This window comes from Panthera uncia (assembly GCF_023721935.1).
Source record: "Panthera uncia isolate 11264 chromosome B3 unlocalized genomic scaffold, Puncia_PCG_1.0 HiC_scaffold_2, whole genome shotgun sequence".
NCBI classification, from domain to species: domain Eukaryota; kingdom Metazoa; phylum Chordata; class Mammalia; order Carnivora; family Felidae; genus Panthera; species Panthera uncia.
In genome coordinates, this window is record NW_026057583.1 from 14,732 (window position 1) to 35,112 (window position 20,381).

At 57.7% G+C, this 20,381-nt stretch overlaps 2 protein-coding genes across 3 annotated transcripts in view; both read right to left on the bottom strand.

Moving 5' to 3' along the window:
- Positions 1-744: 744 nt before the first annotated feature.
- HAPLN3 (hyaluronan and proteoglycan link protein 3) lies at positions 745-15,470 on the bottom strand. Its single transcript, XM_049614256.1, has 5 exons — positions 15,391-15,470; positions 7,055-7,228; positions 3,447-3,815; positions 1,829-2,131; positions 745-1,163 (listed from the first exon to the last, which is right to left on the bottom strand). Exons 2-5 carry the CDS (start codon positions 7,167-7,169, stop codon positions 877-879), a joined length of 1,074 nt encoding a protein of 357 aa, XP_049470213.1. The 5' UTR covers positions 7,170-7,228; positions 15,391-15,470; the 3' UTR covers positions 745-876.
- A 3,133-nt stretch (positions 15,471-18,603) lies between these two features.
- Positions 18,604-20,381, bottom strand: part of MFGE8 (milk fat globule EGF and factor V/VIII domain containing) — a 14,186-nt gene continuing 12,408 nt past the window's right edge. For both annotated transcript variants that reach the window (XM_049614258.1, XM_049614257.1), the window contains 2 exons: positions 19,434-19,589; positions 18,604-19,307 (listed from right to left, as the gene is read on the bottom strand). In XM_049614258.1, the coding sequence (XP_049470215.1) occupies positions 19,170-19,307; positions 19,434-19,589 (294 nt within the window). In that variant the 3' untranslated portion in view covers positions 18,604-19,169. The remainder of the gene's footprint in view (positions 19,308-19,433; positions 19,590-20,381) is intronic.

The window sequence follows — 20,381 nt, forward strand, 5'->3', positions numbered from 1 at the left end:
CAGGGTGGGGCACAGAGGCACCTCCCTCTCTTCTGGGCCCAGACACACGGTCTGGGAGTAGAGGCGGCGGCAAAGCCGGCCGGGGCCTCCAGCCGCAGGGCCAGCACCGACACAGGTTGTGCTACGGGGCCAGTGAGCCAGAACGAGCCTCCTCCAGGCTGAATGAGGCTGAGAGCCAGACACGGGGAGGGGCCGAGTCTCAGCACCATTCATCATCCCAAGAAAGTACACACACGTGAGGGCCGCTCCCCAAACGGGGAAAAGTGAGAACAGAATGCAGGCTCTTTGGAACGAAGAGAGAAGGTAACACTGGGGAGGGAAACCGCTCCCTTTCCTGGGACTCCACACAGAAGCCGCGGGACCCGTGTCCTCCTCAGGGGTGCTGACCTGAGCTGGCAGCTCCACCAAGTGGGAGCAGGCAGGAGACCACAAGGCCCAATGCCCAGCCCCCACCCCGCCCCACGCCCTGCCCTGCCCCGCCCCCAGGCTGAGGGGGAGGGGAGCCGCAGCCACCACGGGTCATTGCCCCCTCTGGGTGCCGGCCTCCCTAGGGCAGGGACAGGGGCTACATTCAGTGATGGCAGAGAGCCCTCGTGAGCCCAGGAACCTCCAATGTCCTGGAGGAGAGGGGCAGAGGGATTCCTGGGGAGAGGGGAGAGCCTTGAGGTCTCCGCCAGAGCAAAGGGAGGATTTGGAATCTTGGATTTACCAAAACACAAACAAACAAAAACTCAGCAATTTCAAAATTTGTTTTTAATTTGAGAAGTATAAAAGCAACACAAAAATGGCCCCAACCTGCAAGGAACAAGGAACCACTCAATAAATAGAGCCTGAGAGGGGAGGGTGCGGGCCGTGCGGACAGCAGGTGCGCGGGGACTAGCGTGGGCGGTAGCAGTAGACGCCGTACCTGCGGCTGCGCGGGTCTGGGAAGCCGAAGCTTCGGACGCCAGGCTCCAGGGGCCCGCAGTTGGGACGCGGGTGAACCACAGGGTAGCGGGCGCTGCCATCTGCCAGCCAACCGGCATCACAGCGGTCCAGGCCACGGAACTTCCAGGCGGCAAAGAGCTGGCCCACCTTGGCAATCCGGGCGCCATCTTCCTGGCAGGCCTCCCTGGCCTCGGCCAGCGTCAGCTTCTCAGGGTGGTCCAGGTAGTACACCTGCCCTGTGGGAAAGTGGGGTGTGAGGGCGGGGCAGCGCAGGGGGCAGCCAGAGAGGACGGGGGGAGGGGGGGAGCTGCAGAAATGCCAGTCTCCAAAGGCCTAGCAATTAGGAGCCCAGGGGGCCGTGCCATGGATATTCAGGGGATACCTTCCCGGTTCTGACCCCTTCTCTGAGAGTCCCATCCCATCTGCCGTGGGGCTGGGGTCCCTCCAGTCCCTCCAGTCGTGTCTGTGCTCCACCCCACTCTTAATTGCACCCTGGGTGGGCACCCCACCTAGGCTGGACCAATCGGAGTCTCTCGCCCACTCATTTACTGAGCACCTACTACGTGCCCGGACACTCTTCTGAGTGACCGTGAATCCATGTCTGTTTTTATCCTCCCATGAAATGATCCTCCTTGTGGGACAGACGATGCTGCATTTGTCTATGATGCCCAGAGCCTAGGCTGGGCCCTAGCACGCAGTAGGCTCTCAAAACGCGTCTGATGAACGAGGAAACCAGCGATTGGTGTGAAACAGCAGCAGAGCACTCAAACACTCAGCCAGACGTGGCTTCAGTGTCGGCAGGTGCTCCAGACCTCCAGGCGAAGGTGCGGGCAGGGAGGTCCTAACGTTCCCCCAGATGCCGCCCTCCCACCCCTGGCGTGTGCCTGGCCACGGCACTCACCCTTGAGGGCAGCGGAGAAGCAGAACACGTCATAGCGGTGCAGGCGGCGGTGACGCGGGCCGTAGCTGCGCACCCCGGGCGCCAGGCCCAGGCCACCGCAGGGCTGCCGGGCCAGCGTGACGGGGTACTGCACCGAGGCGTCCTGCAGCCAGCCCGCGTTACACCAGTCCAGGCCCTCCTCCCAGGCCCGGAATAACTGCTCGAAGGAGGCCACCACCGCGTCCTGCTCCTCACACGCCCGCTGGGCCTCGTGGAAGTTGAGCAGGTAGCGGCCCTGGGGGTGCTGGTAGGGAAAGACCACACCTGGGGAGGGAGGACAGAGGGGCTGGAACGGGTGGGCAGGGGCCCAGCCGGCTGGAGACCCCGGTCCCTGCCCCCGGCACTCTGAAAACACGTAGTAGCTGGTTAAGCTCATGAATGGATCAGCCAGTTAATGTCCCCACGTATAGAGTGGGAATGCCACCTAATTCACAGGGCTGTCGCAGGAACCCCAGAGCTGTGGTCTCCATTGTGTCCCCCCCCCCCCCCGCCCAGATCATATGTTGAAATCCTGAGGCCTGATGTGATGGGATCAGGAGGCCACCCTCAGGAGGCACTTAGGTCATGAGGGTGGCACCCTCGTGAATGAGATGATGCCCCCTCGCCCCTTCCACCGTGTGAGGACACGGCGAGCAGTCTGTGACCTGGCCGAGGGCTCTCACCTGCCGGTGCTGGCATCCTCCCATCCCCACCGGCCCCGCCATCGGGGATGAGGAATGTGACCCCTCCGGCCGCCAGGTGGGCTAGGGAGGCGGGTGCTGATGGTAATAGCCCTTGACTTGCATTTTATTCAGTTCCTCAGAAGGAGGTACAGGAGGCACTACCCCCATCCCTCATCTCACGCGGGAGGGGACGGGAGCTCCGAGGGGATGAGGCGTCTACCCAGGACGCCAGGCTGGGAGGGGGTGGATGTGGGGCCTGAACACGGTTCTCCGTCCGTCCCAGCCGTCTCCCTAACAGGTAGGAGAGGTCTGAGGACGCACAGCCCCGTCCTAGGGGCAGAGACGGGACTGTCCACTGGAGCCCGCACACAGGCCCTGGCTGGTTTGGACAGCCCTGGTTTGTGACTGTTGGGTTTTTTTGGTTTGGGGTTTTCGTTTTTTTAGAAGAGCCTTACATAAAAATCCAGAGATTTCACGTAAAAATATACACTTCTCTTGTCAAATCAGAAACCCTGGCTGCACGGACTCTGCTTCTGGACCTGAGTGGGGCACTCCTTTGGGATGGGATGAGGGTTCAGCCACTGAGTGGAGGGTTCAGTCCCCACTACTCCTGTCACTCGCACTGGGCAGCCTCTTTGGTTTTGGGAGCGTCTCAGCTCCGTCTCTAATTGGCTGTGGGGCCAGTTCCTCTAAAGAGGGTGTGAGCCAGAGGGAGTAGAGGGTTCTGGAGCCCGACTGCCTGGGGTCGACGTCCTACGCTGCCATCCATGAGCTGTGTGACCTTAGGGAAGTTACTTGACGCCCCTGTGCCTGTTTCCTCATCTATAAAACCAGGCTGATGATAACAGCAGGGGTGGTCCTGAGGACTGCATGCTTGTCTAACACACAGAGTTCTAGATGGTTTCTCAGGGCCTCACCCCGCAGCTCCAGCTCCACCAGGCCGCTCTCGTCCTCCAGCCCGTCAATGACCTCACAGCGGTAACGCCCGTAGTCCTCCGGCCGCAAGTCCCCGATCTGCAGCGACACTTCGCGCTCCCTGTCCTGCCGCAGACACACCCGGCCTCGGTAGTCTCCGAAGGAGCGGTGCCTCAGCCCGATGGCCACCAGCACATCCTGCTCCGGGGCCCCGTTCTCTGACAGCTTCCACCACTTGATGCGCACGGGCCTCGGGGACAGCAGGGCCGGCTCGTAGTGGTAGTGGCACGGCAGGGTCACATTGGCCCCTCGGTAGGAGAACAGGGTCTCCTCGGGCGTCTCTACCACCAGCCTCACCCCGTTGAAGACGCCTGCGGGAGAAGTGGGGTGCAGATGGGGACCCGTGGGGCACACGTGTACCCCTGCAGCGGCCACCCCCAGCTCATCCCCAGCTCCCGCCAGGCCCGGGAATAAACACGTTGCAAGAACTGCCCTAACACCACACCCGTCCCTGCGTCCACGCGTTCTGCAATGGGACTCTGCATCTCCTGTCAAGAGGGGACTCTGTGTCCCCTTCCCCTCGAATCCGTGCTGGCCTTGCCACTCGCTTTGACCAAATGAACTTGGCAGAGGTGACTGTCCTGAGCCTGGGCTCCAGGAGGCCCCGCTGCTTCGGCTCCTTCTCGGAACCTTGCCAGCCTCCATGAGAACGAGCCTGGGCTCACCTGCTGGAGAAGGAGAGCCCCACGTGGAGCAGAGACGAGCCCTCCCAGCTGAGGCCGTCCTAGGCCACGCAGCCCCCAGCCGACCTGTCCCCCGACTGCAGGCACAGTCTGTGAGGAAATGGCGGCCAGCCCAAAATGCTGACCCGTGGAATAAGCAACAAAGCAAAACAGAAAAACCACAGCTGTTGTCTTAAGCCATTAAGTTTGTGCATAAGAAGCTAGCTGATGTAGTTAGGTGATAAGAGCACCCCATATCAGGTGGCTGGTTGGGACTCAGATCGCCCTGAATGTCCTTCCCTACCACGCTGACCACGGAAGAGCACAGCTTGTCCTTCGCTGTCTGTCCACCTGTCATCCATGATTCTTCCCCAAATACCTAGAAACACAGGTGAGAGGAGGCCAGGACTTCTACAGGAGACAATACTCAGGGCTCACGGGTACCAATAAACACAGAGCCTAACAAACACCCCCCCCCCCCCCCCCCCCGCCCCCAGAACCAGGTTTATGCTGAGGCTGGCTCATCTTTAACTTGGGACCCAGTACAGAGGCCTATCTCCTGATCTTGGGCCTGGACTTAGACCCCTGGAGGGACACAGGGTGGGGGAGGGGGGTAGGCTTGGGGCAAGCAGGAGATAAGAGGCTCCCTGCAGAGGACCTCAGGCTGCAAAAGCCAGATGCTTTGGTGCAGTGGTTCCCAAAGCGGGGTCCCGAGCCAGCAGCAGCAACATTCCTGGGAACTTGTTAGAAATGCAAACTCCTGGGCCCCAGCCCAGACCTCCTGAATCAAAAACTCCGGCGGGCGCGGGGAAGGCCCAGTGATCAGTGTTTTAACAGTTCTCCAAGTGACTTGGCTGGTCACTCAAGTTGGAGAACCCTGGACAGGCAGTGGGCACGGAGGTTTGAGACCACAGGCCCGGAGGCAGCTAAGCCAGCCTTGCATCTCGGCTCCAACTTTCCACAAAGCTAATCTGATCTAGTCTAGAGAAGTCCACGGACTCTGCAAACACTTTCCTTATTTGTAGAACGGGGTAGTAACAGTACCAACGGCGGGCCGCGGTGAGGCCCAAATCAGGTGAGGTGGGAAACCTGGCACACAGAACGGGCCCAACAGACGTGAGTCAGGACTCTCATTCCGTGGCTACATCCTTTGTGTTCCCCAGTGCTCTTTGGTCAAGCTGTGTTTGAAGCTGTAACCCGAAGACCATGAGAACATTTGGCTGAATCATAATGCATCTGTACGACTAAACACTACACGGCCAGGAACCAAACACACACACAAAAAACAAGAAACACTACACAGCCAGGTAAAATAGCCTGGCAGCTGGATATCCACTCACTGACCTTGGAAGGAAGAGCTGTATTCTATGAAGTGATGGCAAGATGCCCAAATCACATGTATAGCAGGAGGTTGAAGACAATTTTCTCAATCTTATGTAAAAGGCTGGAGGGATACATCTGAAATGGCAGTAAGGGTTCCCTCAGGTGGGGGGAGCTCTTTGTGATTTTGCTCACACGTATTCAGAGACTGACGGGAAATGGTGAGATCACGGGTAGAAAGTTTCCGTTTGTAAGTTTCCTTGAATCTCCTTAAAGTAGCGTTTGTACAAAAAATAAGTTCTAAGGCAAAGGAGGGTGGGAGGTCAAGTCATGGATGCCCCAAGCCCATCCATCACTGATTCCTGGAACTTGTGAGGGTCACCTTCTACAGCAAAGTGGAGTCCACAGGTGGGACTAAGTTAAGGACTGCAGCCACAAGTATCTGTTTAGAAGGAGGCCGAGGAGATGGGAGGATGGAACGGGAAGGCGAAGCGACCATGGAGGCAGGGACGGGGTGACGCAGCTGTAAGTCAAGGTCCGTCAGCAGCCACCAGACAGCGGGAGGGCCAGGGAACGGATTCTCCCCAAGAGCCTGAGGGAGGCTCACGACCAGGGGGCTGGGAAGTGTTCGTCCCCTCTGGCTTTCCGCAAACCAATCTCAGCATGGGTTCTTAAGATCTGCGTGTCCTGGGAAGCTGGCTCAACTCTGTGAGCGTCAGTTAGCTCATCTATGAAATGAAATAATCCACAGGATCTGCTTTCGGGGCTGCAAGGGCAGCCGGCATCAGCTTGGCCCGGTTGGTGCCTTCATTATGCTGGTTGTTAAGCTTGCCTATAGGTCAGGTGTTTGTGAGGATTATGAGACCGTGTATGGAAGGCGCTAGAAGCATGCCTGACACATAGTAGGTGCACAACACATGCTAACTAAACAGTCACCTGCCCAGGGGCACCTGGGTGGCTCAGTCGGTTAAGCGTCCAACTTTGGCTCAGGTCATGATCTCACAGTTCATGGGTTTGAGCCCCGCGTCGGGCTCTGTGCTGACAGCTCAGAGCCTGGAGCCTGCTTGGGATTCTGCATCTCCCTCTCTCTCTACCCCTCCCCACCTCTCTCAAAAATAAACATTTAAAAAATTATTTTTAAAAGTCACCTACCCAAAGCCACGTAGCTAGTAAGTGGCAAAATTGAGATTCACACTCTCATCTGTCTAAACTCAAACCCCCTTTCCACTGAGGAACTCCAAGGGGGGTCACATTTAATTTGGATCTTGGAAAACTGGCAACTTCGGGAGCATTCTTAAGCGCACCTGTGTCCCGCACAGGTGAGATTGTCAAGTGCTTTCGGCTCCAATGCGCTCAAGCCTGAGGGCCTAGCAAACGGAGTAACTGAACCAGCCCTTGCAGTGATCTTAGAAATGCACCTGGTCCCCTGCAGGGCCCGGATAGGGAAGGGGCTGCTGGCTCCGTGCCCTGTCCCCTGTCCCGGCCTGGAACCTGCATATTACAGCAGGAGCCAGGAGAGGTCTCGGTCACCCAGTGGAGCCCAGAGCCAGATCCAGGAGGCCGCCCACCTTCGCCGTGGCCGTTGCCCAGGTTCCAGCCATTGGGCTTGGAGTAGTAGAAGCCGTTGTAGAAGGGCAGCCCAGAGACACAGGGCAGCAGGTACAGCAGGAGCAGAGGGCGCATGGCGTCACGCACGGCCGCAGGGCCAGGGTGTCCGGGGCAAGGCTGGAGCCCGGGGCAGGCTGGGAAGAGGAGAAAAACCCATTAGAGAAGCCTGCTGCAGGGGGGGTCAGGGTCCCCTGGGTTCCAGCACCCACTCGTTTGCTCCCTCAACAGATAATTATGGAGCATCACGAGCACAGGCACTGTTCTCAGAGTCTAGAAGATGTGCTAGAGCAAGGCCAGGTCCCTGCCCTCGGGGGACCGCACCCCACGGGCAAGATGGGCAGGGAGGAAGCCAGCAAGGTCTCGGGAGGAGCCAGGAGGAGGCAAAAGTCCTGGAGAAGATTTCACAGGGCAATAGGGCAGTGTCAACTTTTCAAACCGGACGTTTGAATTTGAAAAGTTGTGAGCAGCATTTCTCAGAGACTAGACTGGAAAATCTCGGGGTGCATTCGTGTTTAGTGAAGGGGGTCCTGCATCGTCGAGCTTTGGTTTCAGACCAGAGATGTCTTTGGGGGGGTGGGGGGGGCGGGGAGGTCACAATGTGCCATTTGTTTCTGATCCCGAGTCAAGGTCAAAACCAATTTTAAACACCATTCTGACCTCGGTGGACGCACAAAATAGGCAGCTAGTCCGTGGCTGTTTTGTTTTTTTTTTAATGTTGCATTTAAATATTGTACCTTGATTACTGAGGGTTTTTTGATGCGCACACACACGCTCCTCCCCCGCATTTATTTCTGCACCCAAGGCTAACGCTTCACTCACCTGCTCCTCATCACTATTTGCTGAGCGCCTAAAGGTTTAAAAGACCGGCAGCCTTGGAGGAAGTCAGTACAGAGCCGGGGCAGAGGCGTGGGCTGTGTCGGGGGAAGCAGAGGCCAGCGGTGGGGCCGCAGAGAAGGAGCGCGGAAACTAGACTGCAGACGTGGGGGTTAGCCAGGCGGGAAGGACACTAGGGTGTGCCCAGCAAGGGCAGGGCAAACACAAAAGCCCAAAGGCCAGAGAGAAGGGGGGAGGGGAGGAGGGGGGGCTGGGAATGTGCTGGAAGCTATCTGTGCTCTTTTCTGCCCTGATCCCCGTGGTGGCTTCTCTTGGGGGGGGCGGGGGGTACTGGCTTACCAGCAGGCTCCTCTCCCCAGCACTTGTTCTCACAGGACCTCTAACCCTATTTCCTCCCTCTTTCCCCCCAAGACCTGGGGGGCAGTGGCTGTCATTGCTTGTCTGTGTCTTCTCCCTTATCTGTTGCCCCCACCCCCCTCTAGAAGCTAGCCAGTCCTTATTAGAGTCTCTTTAGTGGAACCACCTAGGGTGAATTCTGTTCCTGCCAAGACCCTGACTGATCTAGGGGAGAGGCCGTGAGCCGTTGGGGCCCAACAAGCCGCTTTTTCCCTCTCTCCTTTGCCCCAAAGCCCCTGGGGTGCCAGGAAGGCTGTAAGCAGAGGGGCCACAGGATCAGACGAACCTCGCAAACTCCCCTCCCGGGGCTGAGTGGAAAGGGGAACGTGAGGCAGCAAGGACAGGGCAGCAGCAGGCATCTGGGAAGCATGCTGATCATGCAGCCACGTGGAAAAACACTTAGGGTGTAATTTAAAATGGACAAAGCAGATGTGGGAATTGCCACTCTGCTATGATTGTAAGGTTGGGCCCCGGTGAGCGCGTGTTGTATGGAAACCAGAATGGGAGGGGACAGCAAAAGAGATGGGGGGAGGGGGGACGGGAGGGAAGGGGAAGAGCAAAGGAAAGGAGAGCACGGAACCCGTAAGGGTGGTTGGATTATGCAGGGAACCTTCTTGTTTCCAGAACAGTTAGGAACTCTTGGCAGGGGGAGCGCAAATGTGCAGGAAGGTGAGAAGTAGAATCTACTCTCTTAGACGCCTTTGTGGAGAGCCTGAGGCCTGGACTTGCCCTCTGTGCCGGGCATTATAGTAAGACCTTGCCCTTCCGAGGTCTTGCGTCTTCCAAGAGTCCCCAGGTGACCCCCATAAAGCCTCACGGGGACTTGGATCTGGGCAGCCCGAGCACAATCAGGCAGCCTAATACGGAAGTTTGGGGGTAGGAAGATCTGGGTTCAAGTCGCATCTCTACTGCTGACAAGCTGTGTGATTGCAGGCTGGTTTCCTCATTTGGGACACCAGGTTTGGAAAACTCCCTGGCCTATTTCTCCCCCATATGGTCTGCTTTTCTCCTACAGTAACAGAGCTCTAGACAGGTGTGTGCTCAGCTGAAAGCTGTATTCCCAGCCTCACTTTGCAGCTAGGAGAGCCAGAGCTGGCCAACGGCAGCAAGCTAAATGAACGTGCCACAGGCAGGCCTTGTGTTAAAACAGGGACAAGGGGCACCTGGGTGGCTCGGTCGGTTAAGCGTCTCTTGATTAGGGCTCAGGTCATGATCTCTCGGTTTGTGGGTTCCAGCCCCATGTCGGGCTCTGTGCTGACAGTGTGGAGCCTGCTTGGGATTCTCTCTCCCCCCCTCTCTGCCCACCGCCCCAGGCTCACACTGGTTCTTTCTCTCAAACATTAAAAAAAAAAAAAAAAAAAAAAAAAAAGGGGAGGGGCGCCTGGGTGGCTCAGTAGGTTAAGCTTCCAACTTCGGCTCAGGCTATGATCTCATGGGTCATGGGTCCGAGGCCCGCGTCAGGCTCTGTGCTGACAGCCTGGAGCCTGCTTCGGATTTTGTGCCTCCCTCTCTCTCTCTCTCTCTGCCGCTCCCTTGTTCGTGCTCTTTCCCGAATTAAACCTTGGGAAAAAAAAATGTTTTTAAAATACAGTTAGGGATACCTCTTCCTGGTCTTCTTTCCCTCAACGTGCTGGCACCCAAAGGGGCCACCTCCGTCTCAGATGTAAACCACAGGCTGAATGATAGAGCTGTGCCCCCAGCCCTGGACCTCCCCCATCTGCACTGTCTCCTAGGAGAAACAACGTCCTATAGTATTAAGCCACCACATTTTTGAGTCTCTTTGTGATCACAGCTTAGCCTCACTCGAGCTATCATTGGCATCGGCATAAAGTTAACAGCTGAGTTTAATGAGCACTTACTATCTCATTTAATCCTCACAACTCCTGGAGGTGGAACTTCTCAGTAGCCTCATTTTTATAGGTGGGGAAAACCAAGGCACAGGCAGGTTAAATCATCTGCCCGAGGTCGTCCAGCTAGGACGTGGCAGAACTGGGATTCGAACACACTCCGGCTCCAAAGCACGGAAGGAGCCTGTCAAATTCAGGGAGGTGGTGTGTGCAGAACACGCAGCTCTCAGTGCCTGGCAGGAGGAGGCAGGAGGTAGTTTCTTTTCCCTTCCTTGAGGTCCCACGTTTGGAACCCAGAAGGAGGTGGAATGAGGACAGAGAGGCTGTTGATAGGAGCTGGATGTCCCAGGGTCCACCCTGTCCCTGGGCGGGGCTCCAGCGGAGGGCTCGCCAGGCCAGGCTGTCTGCCGTATGCCCAGCAGCGCATCCGGCCCGGGTGCCTCCCAAGTGAGAAAGGGCTTCAGGATGAGCGAATGGAGGTGTTTCTGCTACAAAGTAATATTTGTGTGCTTGAAGAAAAAATGCATATTTTTGCATTAAATGCATTAAAAAATAACAAGATCGGGGAGAAAATAAGGTTGGGGCAGATTGCTCAAAACATATGCAACTTTGCAGCCAGAGTGTTAACAAAACCAGAAACAGTCCTAGTAAAAAACGCCAGGACTTTTCATCCTTCTCTGACATTGGCACCCTGTCAATCAGCCCTTTGAAGCCTCCCCCACGGAGGCAAGTGCTTCCTCCTTTGAGATGTAGATCTTTTCGGGTATTGGATTCCAGTAGAAACCAGATTCACTGAAATTAAGAATCTGATCCAGGGTGAAGCCATCTTCTTCATTTTTTTTTTTTTCTCTTTTTAACTCCGGGGACATGTCTTTGCAATTTCTTCATGTGATTCCTACATTTATCAGAAAACTTTTGTGTTAAGCGGCCATCCAGGCATCCCTCCCTCCCCAAATCTATTGCGTCCTTGAGTTGACATGGTGCAGAGTTTGGGTCTTGAGAGGTGAGAAGGGGTGCTGTATTATCCAAATCTGTTGGGTTCCTGAGTTTTGGGCCCTGAACGGCAGGAGCCTAGACCGTGAGAGACCTTTGTACATGTACTAAGAAAGGCACTTCCTGAGGACTGTGATTCTCAAGGAATCCGTCGCTTGCTAAAGCTTGCTCTTTGTGAGAAATCCTGTTCCGGTCGCTCCAATACATCAGCATGTTGAGAAAAATCACCATTGAACTGATGCCACTCGGTGTTCCTACTGACATCAGTCCCTTGTTCTTCTTACCAATTGTGAATGAGGTAATTCCTGGCTCAGAAACACGCCCTGAAGCAGGAAAGACTTCTAGCACCTTGTGGTGTCCTCCAGGAAGCTCCTAGGCACCCCTTCCCAGCCCCAAAGACCCCAACACACATTCCCAACCTCAAGCCTGAGAACTGTACTTACTCCCTGGGTATTAAAGGGCTTCCGTGGCCAGCAGCTCCCTTGATCCTCCCAAGAACAGCCCCACCCCCCGCCAGCCAGCAAGAATTTTATTTTCCCCAATTCATAGGTAAACAGAGGCACAAAGCAATTCTCTAAAGGTCACATGGCCAAGACAGTAGAGGCAGGACTCTACTGAACCCTGAGGCCAACCCCATCACGGTCTGTCACATTTAAGGACTGCCTTCCACTTGTCAATGCATCTTCACGGATGTCCTTGCCTGTGGGTCTCAGTGTCAGAATTTTTGTCCCCGCTGTACAAACTGAGGCCTGGAAATGCTAAGGTGCATGGCTAAAGTTACCCAGGGTAATAGACGAAGGAGCTGGAATCTGACCTCATTTGCTCAGCGAGGATTTATCACACATCTACCATGTGCTAGGCACAGCTCTCGGCCCGCAGGATACAAATCCGAAATCTTCCTGGAGATTACGTTCCAGCGAGGGAAACAGCACGATGCGGGACGTACATGATGTCAAAGCCGTGCATGTGGATAGAAGAGGCTGAAGCAGGAGAGGGGGGTGGTGTGCCTGGAGACAGGATGGGTCAGGACGCCTCCCTGAGAAGGGGACCAGCTGAAGGTGTAAACTTTGAAAATCCTAGGGAAAAGCATCCCAGGGTAGGGACCAGCAAATGCAAAGGCCTTTGGCAGGAATAGCCTGAAGTCCAGTGAGGAGCGAGGAGCAAGAGAGAGGGTGGTGGGAAATGATGTTCACGCAGCTGTCACCGGACCACTGTGGACACGGAAGGGTTTTCAGCGGAGGACAGCTATGCCTCTGATTTACCTGATCCTAAGAGCACCATCCAGGCTATCTCCCTACCTCAGCTCAAGTGCCTGGCCTCATCCTGGCTTCTCCTTTCCAGCTAAAAGCAGCCCTACCCAGTTCTCTTCGTTACTTCCCGCTCCTCCATTCTGGACACACCCCTGTCTACTCTCTGGTTTAGGAACACTACAGCAGGGGCACCTGGCTGGCTCAGTCGGTGAAGCCCGTGAGTCCCGATCTCAGGGTTGTGAGTTCGAGGCCCATGTTGGGTGTGGAGCCTACTTAAAAAACCAAACCAAATTACAGCAAGTGGAGAGGTTGTGATCTGGTCAACCCCTCTCTTTGCTGGAGGGTACCGAGAAAAACGAGTTCTGAACATCAGCCCTGTGTCCAGAGCTGTGACCCCGATGGAAGCAGGCCCCCCTCTTCCAGCCCTCTCTGGGCTGCACTCCCGTCAAAACCTCTGATGTGTCCAGGCTGACAGATGCCCAGGTGACACCCGCTGGCTGGCTGGCTGGCTCTGGGAAGCCATTCGATTTCTCTGAACAGAAGCTTCCCTTCTCTGAACAGAGGTCTCCCCGTCCCCAGAGAAGACTAACAGGGAAGCTCGAGGGTTGAACCCAGTGGCCACCCTGAACGTTAGGCGAAAGCATAAAGCCGCGTCCTGATTGCGGGCCACGGGTGGAAGATGCCGCTTAGCTGTCGCCCGGCCCCAGGCCCGTCTCTGACCTCTCCCACTCAGGGGAGCGATGGGCCGCCTCCGCTCCCCTAACCTGCCTATCCTGGTCCCCAGCCCCTCAGAACTGCCACAGAGGTGCCACCAGCTTGAAGGCCCAAGATCCAGTCCAGCCCAGTCACCTTGGCAGCTGGGGGCTCCCCAACTCAGCTGGAGCTCTGCCTGGGCAAAGACCCACCCGCACCCTGCTGAGGAACCTTGAGCAAGTTATTCAACCTCTCTACATCTCCACGACCTCCTCTGTAAGAACAAAGGATCAATACTAGCCCCTCACTCGAGGGCTGTGGTGAGGGTAATATAAGATGAATTATGTCCAGTTGCAATATGTGGCAGGTGTTCAACAAAGAGCCGCTAATACATCTCGGCAGAAGAACACAGGGGCAGATTTCGGGTCCTAGAGTCAGACTGGCCACCTGAATTCGGTCCTGGTTCCACCCACATACTAACACTGTATCAGTGGGGGCGCCCAGTTGGCTCAGTCGACCATACAACTCTTGATCTCAGAGTGGTGAGTTCAAGCCCCACGATGGGTGTAGAGATTTCTTAAAAATAAAATCTTGAGGCGCCTGGGTGGCTCCGTCAGTGACGCGTTTGACTTTGGTTCAGGTCATGATCCCATGGCTTGTGAGTTCGAGCCCCGCGTCGGGCTCTGAGCTGATGGCTCAGAGCCTGGAGCTGCTTTGGATTCTGTGTCTCCCTCTCTCTCTGCCCCTCCCCCAGATCACACTGTCTGTCTCTCTCTCTCTCTCAAAAATGAATAAACACTAAAAAAAATTTTAATCTTTAAAAAAGTGTATCAGTGGGCAAGTCACTGAGTTTCACTTTCCCCATCTGTAAAATGGGGGTCACAACAATTCCAATCAAAAGATAAAAGGAGAGACTAAGGAGGGTGAGCACTCAGGATATTAGCTATTATTACTAGGGTTAACAGTGCACAAGGTGAACTCTCACGTTACTTCAGTGGATCTTTCTCCCCTCTCATTGCCTAGGAGAGAAAGCAGCCACCACTGCCTTCTCTTTACAGTTGGGGAAACTGAGGCTAAGGGCACACAGATGAGTGAAATACCCAAGGCTTTATCTTTGGTAACTCCGCCGGCAGAAGTTAGAGAAAATTCCAGTCTCCGGGCCACCCATCCTTTGCCTCTCCCAGCACCACTTGCCTCGGGTCCCCTCCACACACCAGAATAAGCTGAACCCCACCTTGGAAGGAAGATGGGCCACACGCCTCCCCTCAGACTATTCTCACCGTGCGACGGCCAGCCGAGTCCCCCAAACTCCAGCAGGGGGCAGCATTGCCCTCCAGGACTCCGTAAGCCCCAGCTCCGCGTGAGGAATTTGACTTCGGTGCCCCGTTTAGACAAGGCTGACCGGCGCCTTTGAAACCTGCGGGCCCCGTAAAGTGGAAGCCGGAGGTGTTGCCTACCAGCATTCCCACCCCGCTGGCTCACGCAGGGCGGCGAGAGAGGGGCCAGGGCGCCTCTCCGTCACCATCCCCTGCTGCTCCGAGCAGAAGCACTCCCCGGGGTCAGCGCTGGGCACCGCGGTCGAGGCCGGGTCACAGGCTGCTGAGGCCACCCAGCGAGCTGGTGACACAACTGGGTCCTTCCTGGCCGCTCACCAGACCTAAATTCCTTCCCGAAGGATCCCATCTCCCACCCATCTCCCTTCTCGCCGCCCTCTCTCTGTGCCTCTGGCCTCGCCGCCTTAAGGCAGAAACCCCGGTGAACCGAGGCCTGAACCCGACGGGCATCTTTGCGCTTGCCCTACGCAGAGGCCAAGAGGCGCAGGTCCGCCCGCCCGCCGCCCCGCGGGTCGTCCCCAGCCCCCCACCTCACCCCCGAGCTCCAGGGAACCCCGGAGCACGCGACACGTGCCGCGGGGCAGAGCCAGGCGCGCGGTGCACCGTGCTGGAGGCTGCAGGACCCAGACCGGACGTGACCGGCAGGGATCGGCGGGCCCCGGTGGCAAAGGGGCTGGACCGGGCGGTGGTCTCAGAGGCCTCGGGTTTCGCTTCCTCGTGGTGAGCCCAGGGGATCCGCGCCCCTCTCCCCGCACTCGCACCCACGGCGCGCCCCAGGGGCGATCAGAACCCAGCTCCGCCCGGCCCCGCGGTGCCCAGCGCACTCCTCCTGCCCGCTTTCCCGACCCTGCCCGAGAGGCCTGGGGCCCCGCGGGAGACCCAAAGCGGCGAGGGGAGAACCCGGCCCGCGCGGGGGCCCGAGGAGCCCGAGCTCCCCTGAGCTACGCACCGTCCCCAGGCGGCTCCTCGACGGCCGGAGCGCTCGGCCTCGGACGGTCCGGGTCCCAGGGAGCCCGAAGCGCTTGAAAGGAAGCGGCTGCGGACAAATCCCCGCGCTCCCGCCTGGCCGGCCCCTTAAAGGAACAGGCGCCCCTTTCCCTCCCAAGGGCTGGGTCCAAAGGGAGGAGTTGTTGCCGACTTGCGCTGTCTCCAGCCTCGGCTGGGGACCACCTCCAAAACTGAGTGTCCACGAGTTGCCGTCACATCTTAGGGTAAGTGGGAAATGGAAGAGGCGCATTAACTGAGGAGGGTCCCATTAATTAGATCACTCCCGTTTACCAAAAACAGTGGGACTGAACAGGGGGAGCCCCTCCCCAGCTCTCTGCAGGGGGGCTATGGCTGCCGCCCACCTTAGGGAGAGGAAAGGGTAAGGAATGTCCTGCCTGCCTACCTTTCCCCCCTGTAAGACAAGAGGGCAAGGACATCCCTCCTGCCCATGATTTTGGCCGTCATGAAATCATCAGACCGCTAACTCCGTGTCTGGAGCAAAGATGCTGATAGTGGGGGAGACTTGAATCTGTGGTCTTGGAAGGAGGCAAGGCGGTTAGGGGTGCTCCCTGCAGCCAGCAGGGGCAACGAGGCTTGACTGGTGCTCCAACAGGGGGTAGGGCCCTCCCTTAGAATCATGCCAGCAGTCTAATCAGCCATCCGGCATCACCTCCCAGAGCTGTTTGGACAGGGTGTTTTGTTTCCGCCCTGGCCGACAGGAGTCCTGGGCTGGACCGTTTCCCTCAGCAGAGAAGCCGAGAGATCCTTCAACCCTAGCCGGAAGAAGGGCCACGGGGTCAGGGAGTCCAGAAACACCACAGCCTACATTCAGGCAAGCAAGCGTGTGTGTGTATGTGTGTGTGTGTCTTACACAAGAGCCAGAAGCACATCAGAGCACCAAGAGGTGCAGCGAACTAGAAGGCACACCACATCCGAAGTGAATGCCAGGCTTCCGGGAGCCAGTGAAGGTTCCTACCCCAGGAGGAGAGGTCTGACCACTGTGCAGATGGATTGGAGGGGTGATAGATAAAACACGAGTACCAGTTAGGAAACTCTTGCAAGCTTCTCTAATGATGACATGAGCAAAGTGTTTGAGGCCTCCAACACACCAGGCTTTGCATCTGTACGTTCTCTCCGTTAGTCTCCACAAGGCCGTGGAGGCGGTCCTATTATCTCCATTTTACAGATGAAGGAACCGAGGCCCAGAGATCTCAACAAGTCGCCTCAGGTTGCTTGGAGCCAAGGTGTGAACTCAGATCTTCCAGCCGGAGGCCCTGCGTTCCTCAGGACTCCACCCTGTTTAAACCAGGGGATCCCAGACTCCTGGGAGAGACAGGCCAATGCATCCCGGTGCTGATGGCCACAGGTGAAGGAACAGGGGCGACATCAAGGGAGGGCAGTTTTGCTCCAGCAAGTTTCACACGCCAGCCAGGGCTGGCCCCCCAGACAGGGGTCAGGAATAAAACAAATCCGGGGAGGAGATGGTGAACGTCTGCGGAAGTGGAAAGACTACCCAGGCGAGAGGAGCCGAGGGCAGGGGGAGCAGGAGTGAGGGCCCCAGGCTCTCCAGAGGGGGACTTTTAGAAGGCCGTGACCAACTCCTCCAAGGTCGCAGAGATGAGGGTCTGGGTGGCTTCAGCTACTCCAGAGTGACCTCGGGGCTCCTGGGCCAGGTGGGGGCCTTGTGACGACTGCTCACCAGCCCCCGTGGCCAGTCAGCCGATGCGATTGGCCCACAGCAAACCTTCCCATGAACGGGGGTTGTGGACCTGTAAGAGCGAAGCTCTCCATTTCCCTTTATGGGCCTCCCGACTTCTAGCAAGGCTCGTGGCCCAGTTGACTGGGGAGGTGGAAGCATCCCAGAGCACAGGTGCACTGGAAAGGAGCTCCTCCCACTGGCTGCTAGTCCCCAGGAGAGGCCCGAACAGGGTTGTCGATAGGAGGAAAGGCTCCCCCGAGGGAGTCCAGATGCCGCCAACCAGCCAGAAGGACTGACTCCAAATACAATCCATGCAGCTCCACAGAAGAGGTCTCGGAGACGGGAGGGAGTGACCGGGCTGAAAGACCCCCAGGGGCGGGGAGCCCCAGTCCCCATTCAGAGACCACAGCTTGGGCCTTTAGTCTGTTCCTGCCTGGCTAAAAATCCCTGGCAAGGGTAGCTCTCTGGAAGGAGCCACTTGCAGACTAATTTTCCTCCCCAGGTTCCAGCAAAGCCACACCCTCCCTTTGGCAGCCGTGTGGCCAGATCTGCTGCCTAGAAATGTATGTATATCACAGCAAGTCTCCCAAAGTTTGTTCCAGAAAATTCACCTTGTGTTCCAAGGCTTAGGATACTAGTGTGGTTTTACATACCTTTCCCAGCTACTCGGTCCCTCCTCTACCTGCCAGCCCCCTTGTCCCCGATCACCAGGGTGTGGCCGGCACTGTCCCCCCAAAGGCTGCTTCCTGACTGCCCCTGCATTGGGGGGCAGGGTGGTGAGAGCAGAGCGGGTACCCCTGGAGCTTTCTGCGGCCCCACAGCCCTGCCAGTGGCCTCTCGGGAACTAGTGTGCTCAGCCAGGAGGCCTCGTGACCACTTGGCTGAGCCCTGGCCCCTTCTACCCACACTGCACCCCACCGCTGGAGCCTCACACAGCTCTGAATGCAGCCCAGGTTCACGGAGTTTCTAGCAGTTTCTCCGGCCCATCACTCTAGAAGCGGAGAAAATGCTGAAGGGGAAAACCAACAGCCTCAGCCTCTCCTACTGGCATGGGAAGAGAGCAAAGGCATTCACAGAGACAGGCTGTGTGTGTGCCAGGCATCCCCTGGGCCCCTCACTGGGCGGCAGCTGTGGACCCCAAGGCTGCAGGAGTCTGGGTCTGGGGTGGGGAGAACGGAGAAGAGGCCCGGAGAAGAGGCCCGGGCATGAGGACTCCGTGGGACCCCCAACCCCCAATAGTCTCTCCCTTCTCGTAAGTTCTCCACAACCAGCAGGTGATATGAGAATACTGATGTCTGGAAGGCCTGAGGGGAGCGGGGAGGGCAGCCCAGGCCAAAGCCCATGTGGACGGAGCAGTGATGAGCCACAGCAAGAGTTCAGGGGGTGATATAAATATATTTTGGAAGCTGCCTGTGTACTCTGGGGTAAAGAACCAGCACAGAGGGCGCCCCCCCCCTTCCCCCCCCCCCCCCCCCCCTCTCTCCCTAAGCCCCCCCCCCCCCCCCCCCCCCCCCCCCCACTTCTGTTTCTTCTCAGGCTTCAGGACAAGGGTCAAGAGGGGCGGGTCTCCAGGGAGAGAAGGGGCACGTGGGAGGAGGGCTAGGTGGCAGCAGGAGGGTGGCAGCATCAGGCTGAGGGACAGGAGACCGTTATCTCCAGCCTGGCGCCTCAGGGCCTTCCTCCGGGGCCGTAGGAACGCGGGGTGTGGGAGAGAGTGCGGGGAAAACAGACGAACCAGGGATCCGAGGGGTGCGGGTAACCCTGACTCCCTACTTCGCCCTTCCCTCTCCATCCCAGACCTACTCCACTCCCATGGTGTCTAAGAAAATGGGACGGTGTGAGGGCAGGGCACCAGGGCCATGGGGGAGGGGGAGGGGAAGGAGGGGAGAGGGGAGGTGACTGAAACCCCTGCCTCTCCCCTTCCCCCGTCACCTACAATCAGGAGGTGGGGTGCAGAAGGCCACAGGCCAGCAGAAGGCCAGGAGGACGAGGTGAGGGCAGGCGCCCCGCGGCCCTTCGGGTGGCGCAGGCCGGGCCTACCGCTAGCAGCCCAGCAGCTCCACACGCAGGGTGATGCGGTTGTGCCAGGCCACGGGCAGGACACGCACGAAGCGAGCCAGAAAGGGCATCTCAAACATGTTCTTCTTGTGGGAATTGTTGTCCAAGTTGCCAGGGAAGATCTGGAGCGGGGAGAGGGGGTGGTCGGGGGGCCAGCCCCCCCCCCCCCCCCCCCGAGCCTCAGGCCAGACTCAGAGGGTCCCCCCACCCCAGAGGGGTGACAGAGGGTCAGCCGGACGGACACTCACCTTGCTGTCCAAGGCCCCCTGGTCCCTGTACTCGGTCCAGTTCATGCTGTTGTTACTGTAGGCCACCTTGTAGGCTGCCACATATTGGATGTGGCCAAAGTCTCGGGCCCCCTGGGTAATGATGCCCGTCACTTGCCTCTGGGTGCCCAAGTCAACCTACAGGAAAAATCAAGCACGTTTTCTTCATTTAGACCATTCTCCCGGAAGGTGGAAACAGGCAGGCATGCTGGGGCATGACTTCTAGTTTCGGGAAAGCGATTTCATTTGGCACAACCTCAGTTACCCCATCTATTAAATGGGCATAAATCCTACCACCTACTTTGCCAGACACGGTTAGACGCATCGCTGCAGTGAAGCTACGTTTCAGAGCGGGGGCCTTGGCCAACCCATAGCCCATCCTCCCCACCCCTCAGTACAATGAGAACAAGGACAGGAGAGTCCACGGCCGGTTCCTGGGTGCCCTGCAGGGCTGTCCACAGCCTGGCCTTAATCCCGAGGGCGTCCAGATGCAGGCAGCTCCTCGTAGAACCTGGCTGCGCAGGCTAATGGCTCCTTAGGACCTGGAGACAAAGTCCCTGTCCCCCCCCCCCCCCCCCCCCCCCCCAGTCCCTGCCCACCCTGGGAGCCTGCCTTCTGTACCCGGACAGGCAGTCCCAATGCCCGGGTGGCAGCAGGTGAGGCCCAGGCAAATCCTCGCCCTGCCAGGACTGTTTCCTCGTCTATAAAGTGAGCAGACAGTCTGGTTTTCTGTGACCCTCATGCTTCCCAATCTCCTGAAATCCAAGGGCTGCCCCACAGTGTGTCCTCACACGCCAGGTCAGAGAAATCCTGGGGTGAGCCTGCCTGGGTCAGATGGCCCTCCTCTGTCCCCTACTGTCCATGGGCTCAGCCTTGGTACCCTGGAGCAGCTGGTGGAGATGGCCCGACTCTGACACTCCCCCTCCCCCC

Bases quoted from the DNA above. Each gene is read 5' to 3' on its own strand.
- HAPLN3 (XM_049614256.1), bottom strand. From the start codon at position 7,169: ATGCGCCCTCTGCTCCTGCTGTACCTGCTGCCCTGTGTCTCTGGGCTG. The intron at 3,816-7,054 runs GTGGGCGGCCTC...CTTCTCCCGCAG, and splicing joins GGGCAACGGCCACGGCGAAG to GCGTCTTCAACGGGGTGAGG. The intron at 1,164-1,828 runs GTGAGTGCCGTG...ACTTTCCCACAG, and splicing joins CTTCTCCGCTGCCCTCAAGG to GGCAGGTGTACTACCTGGAC.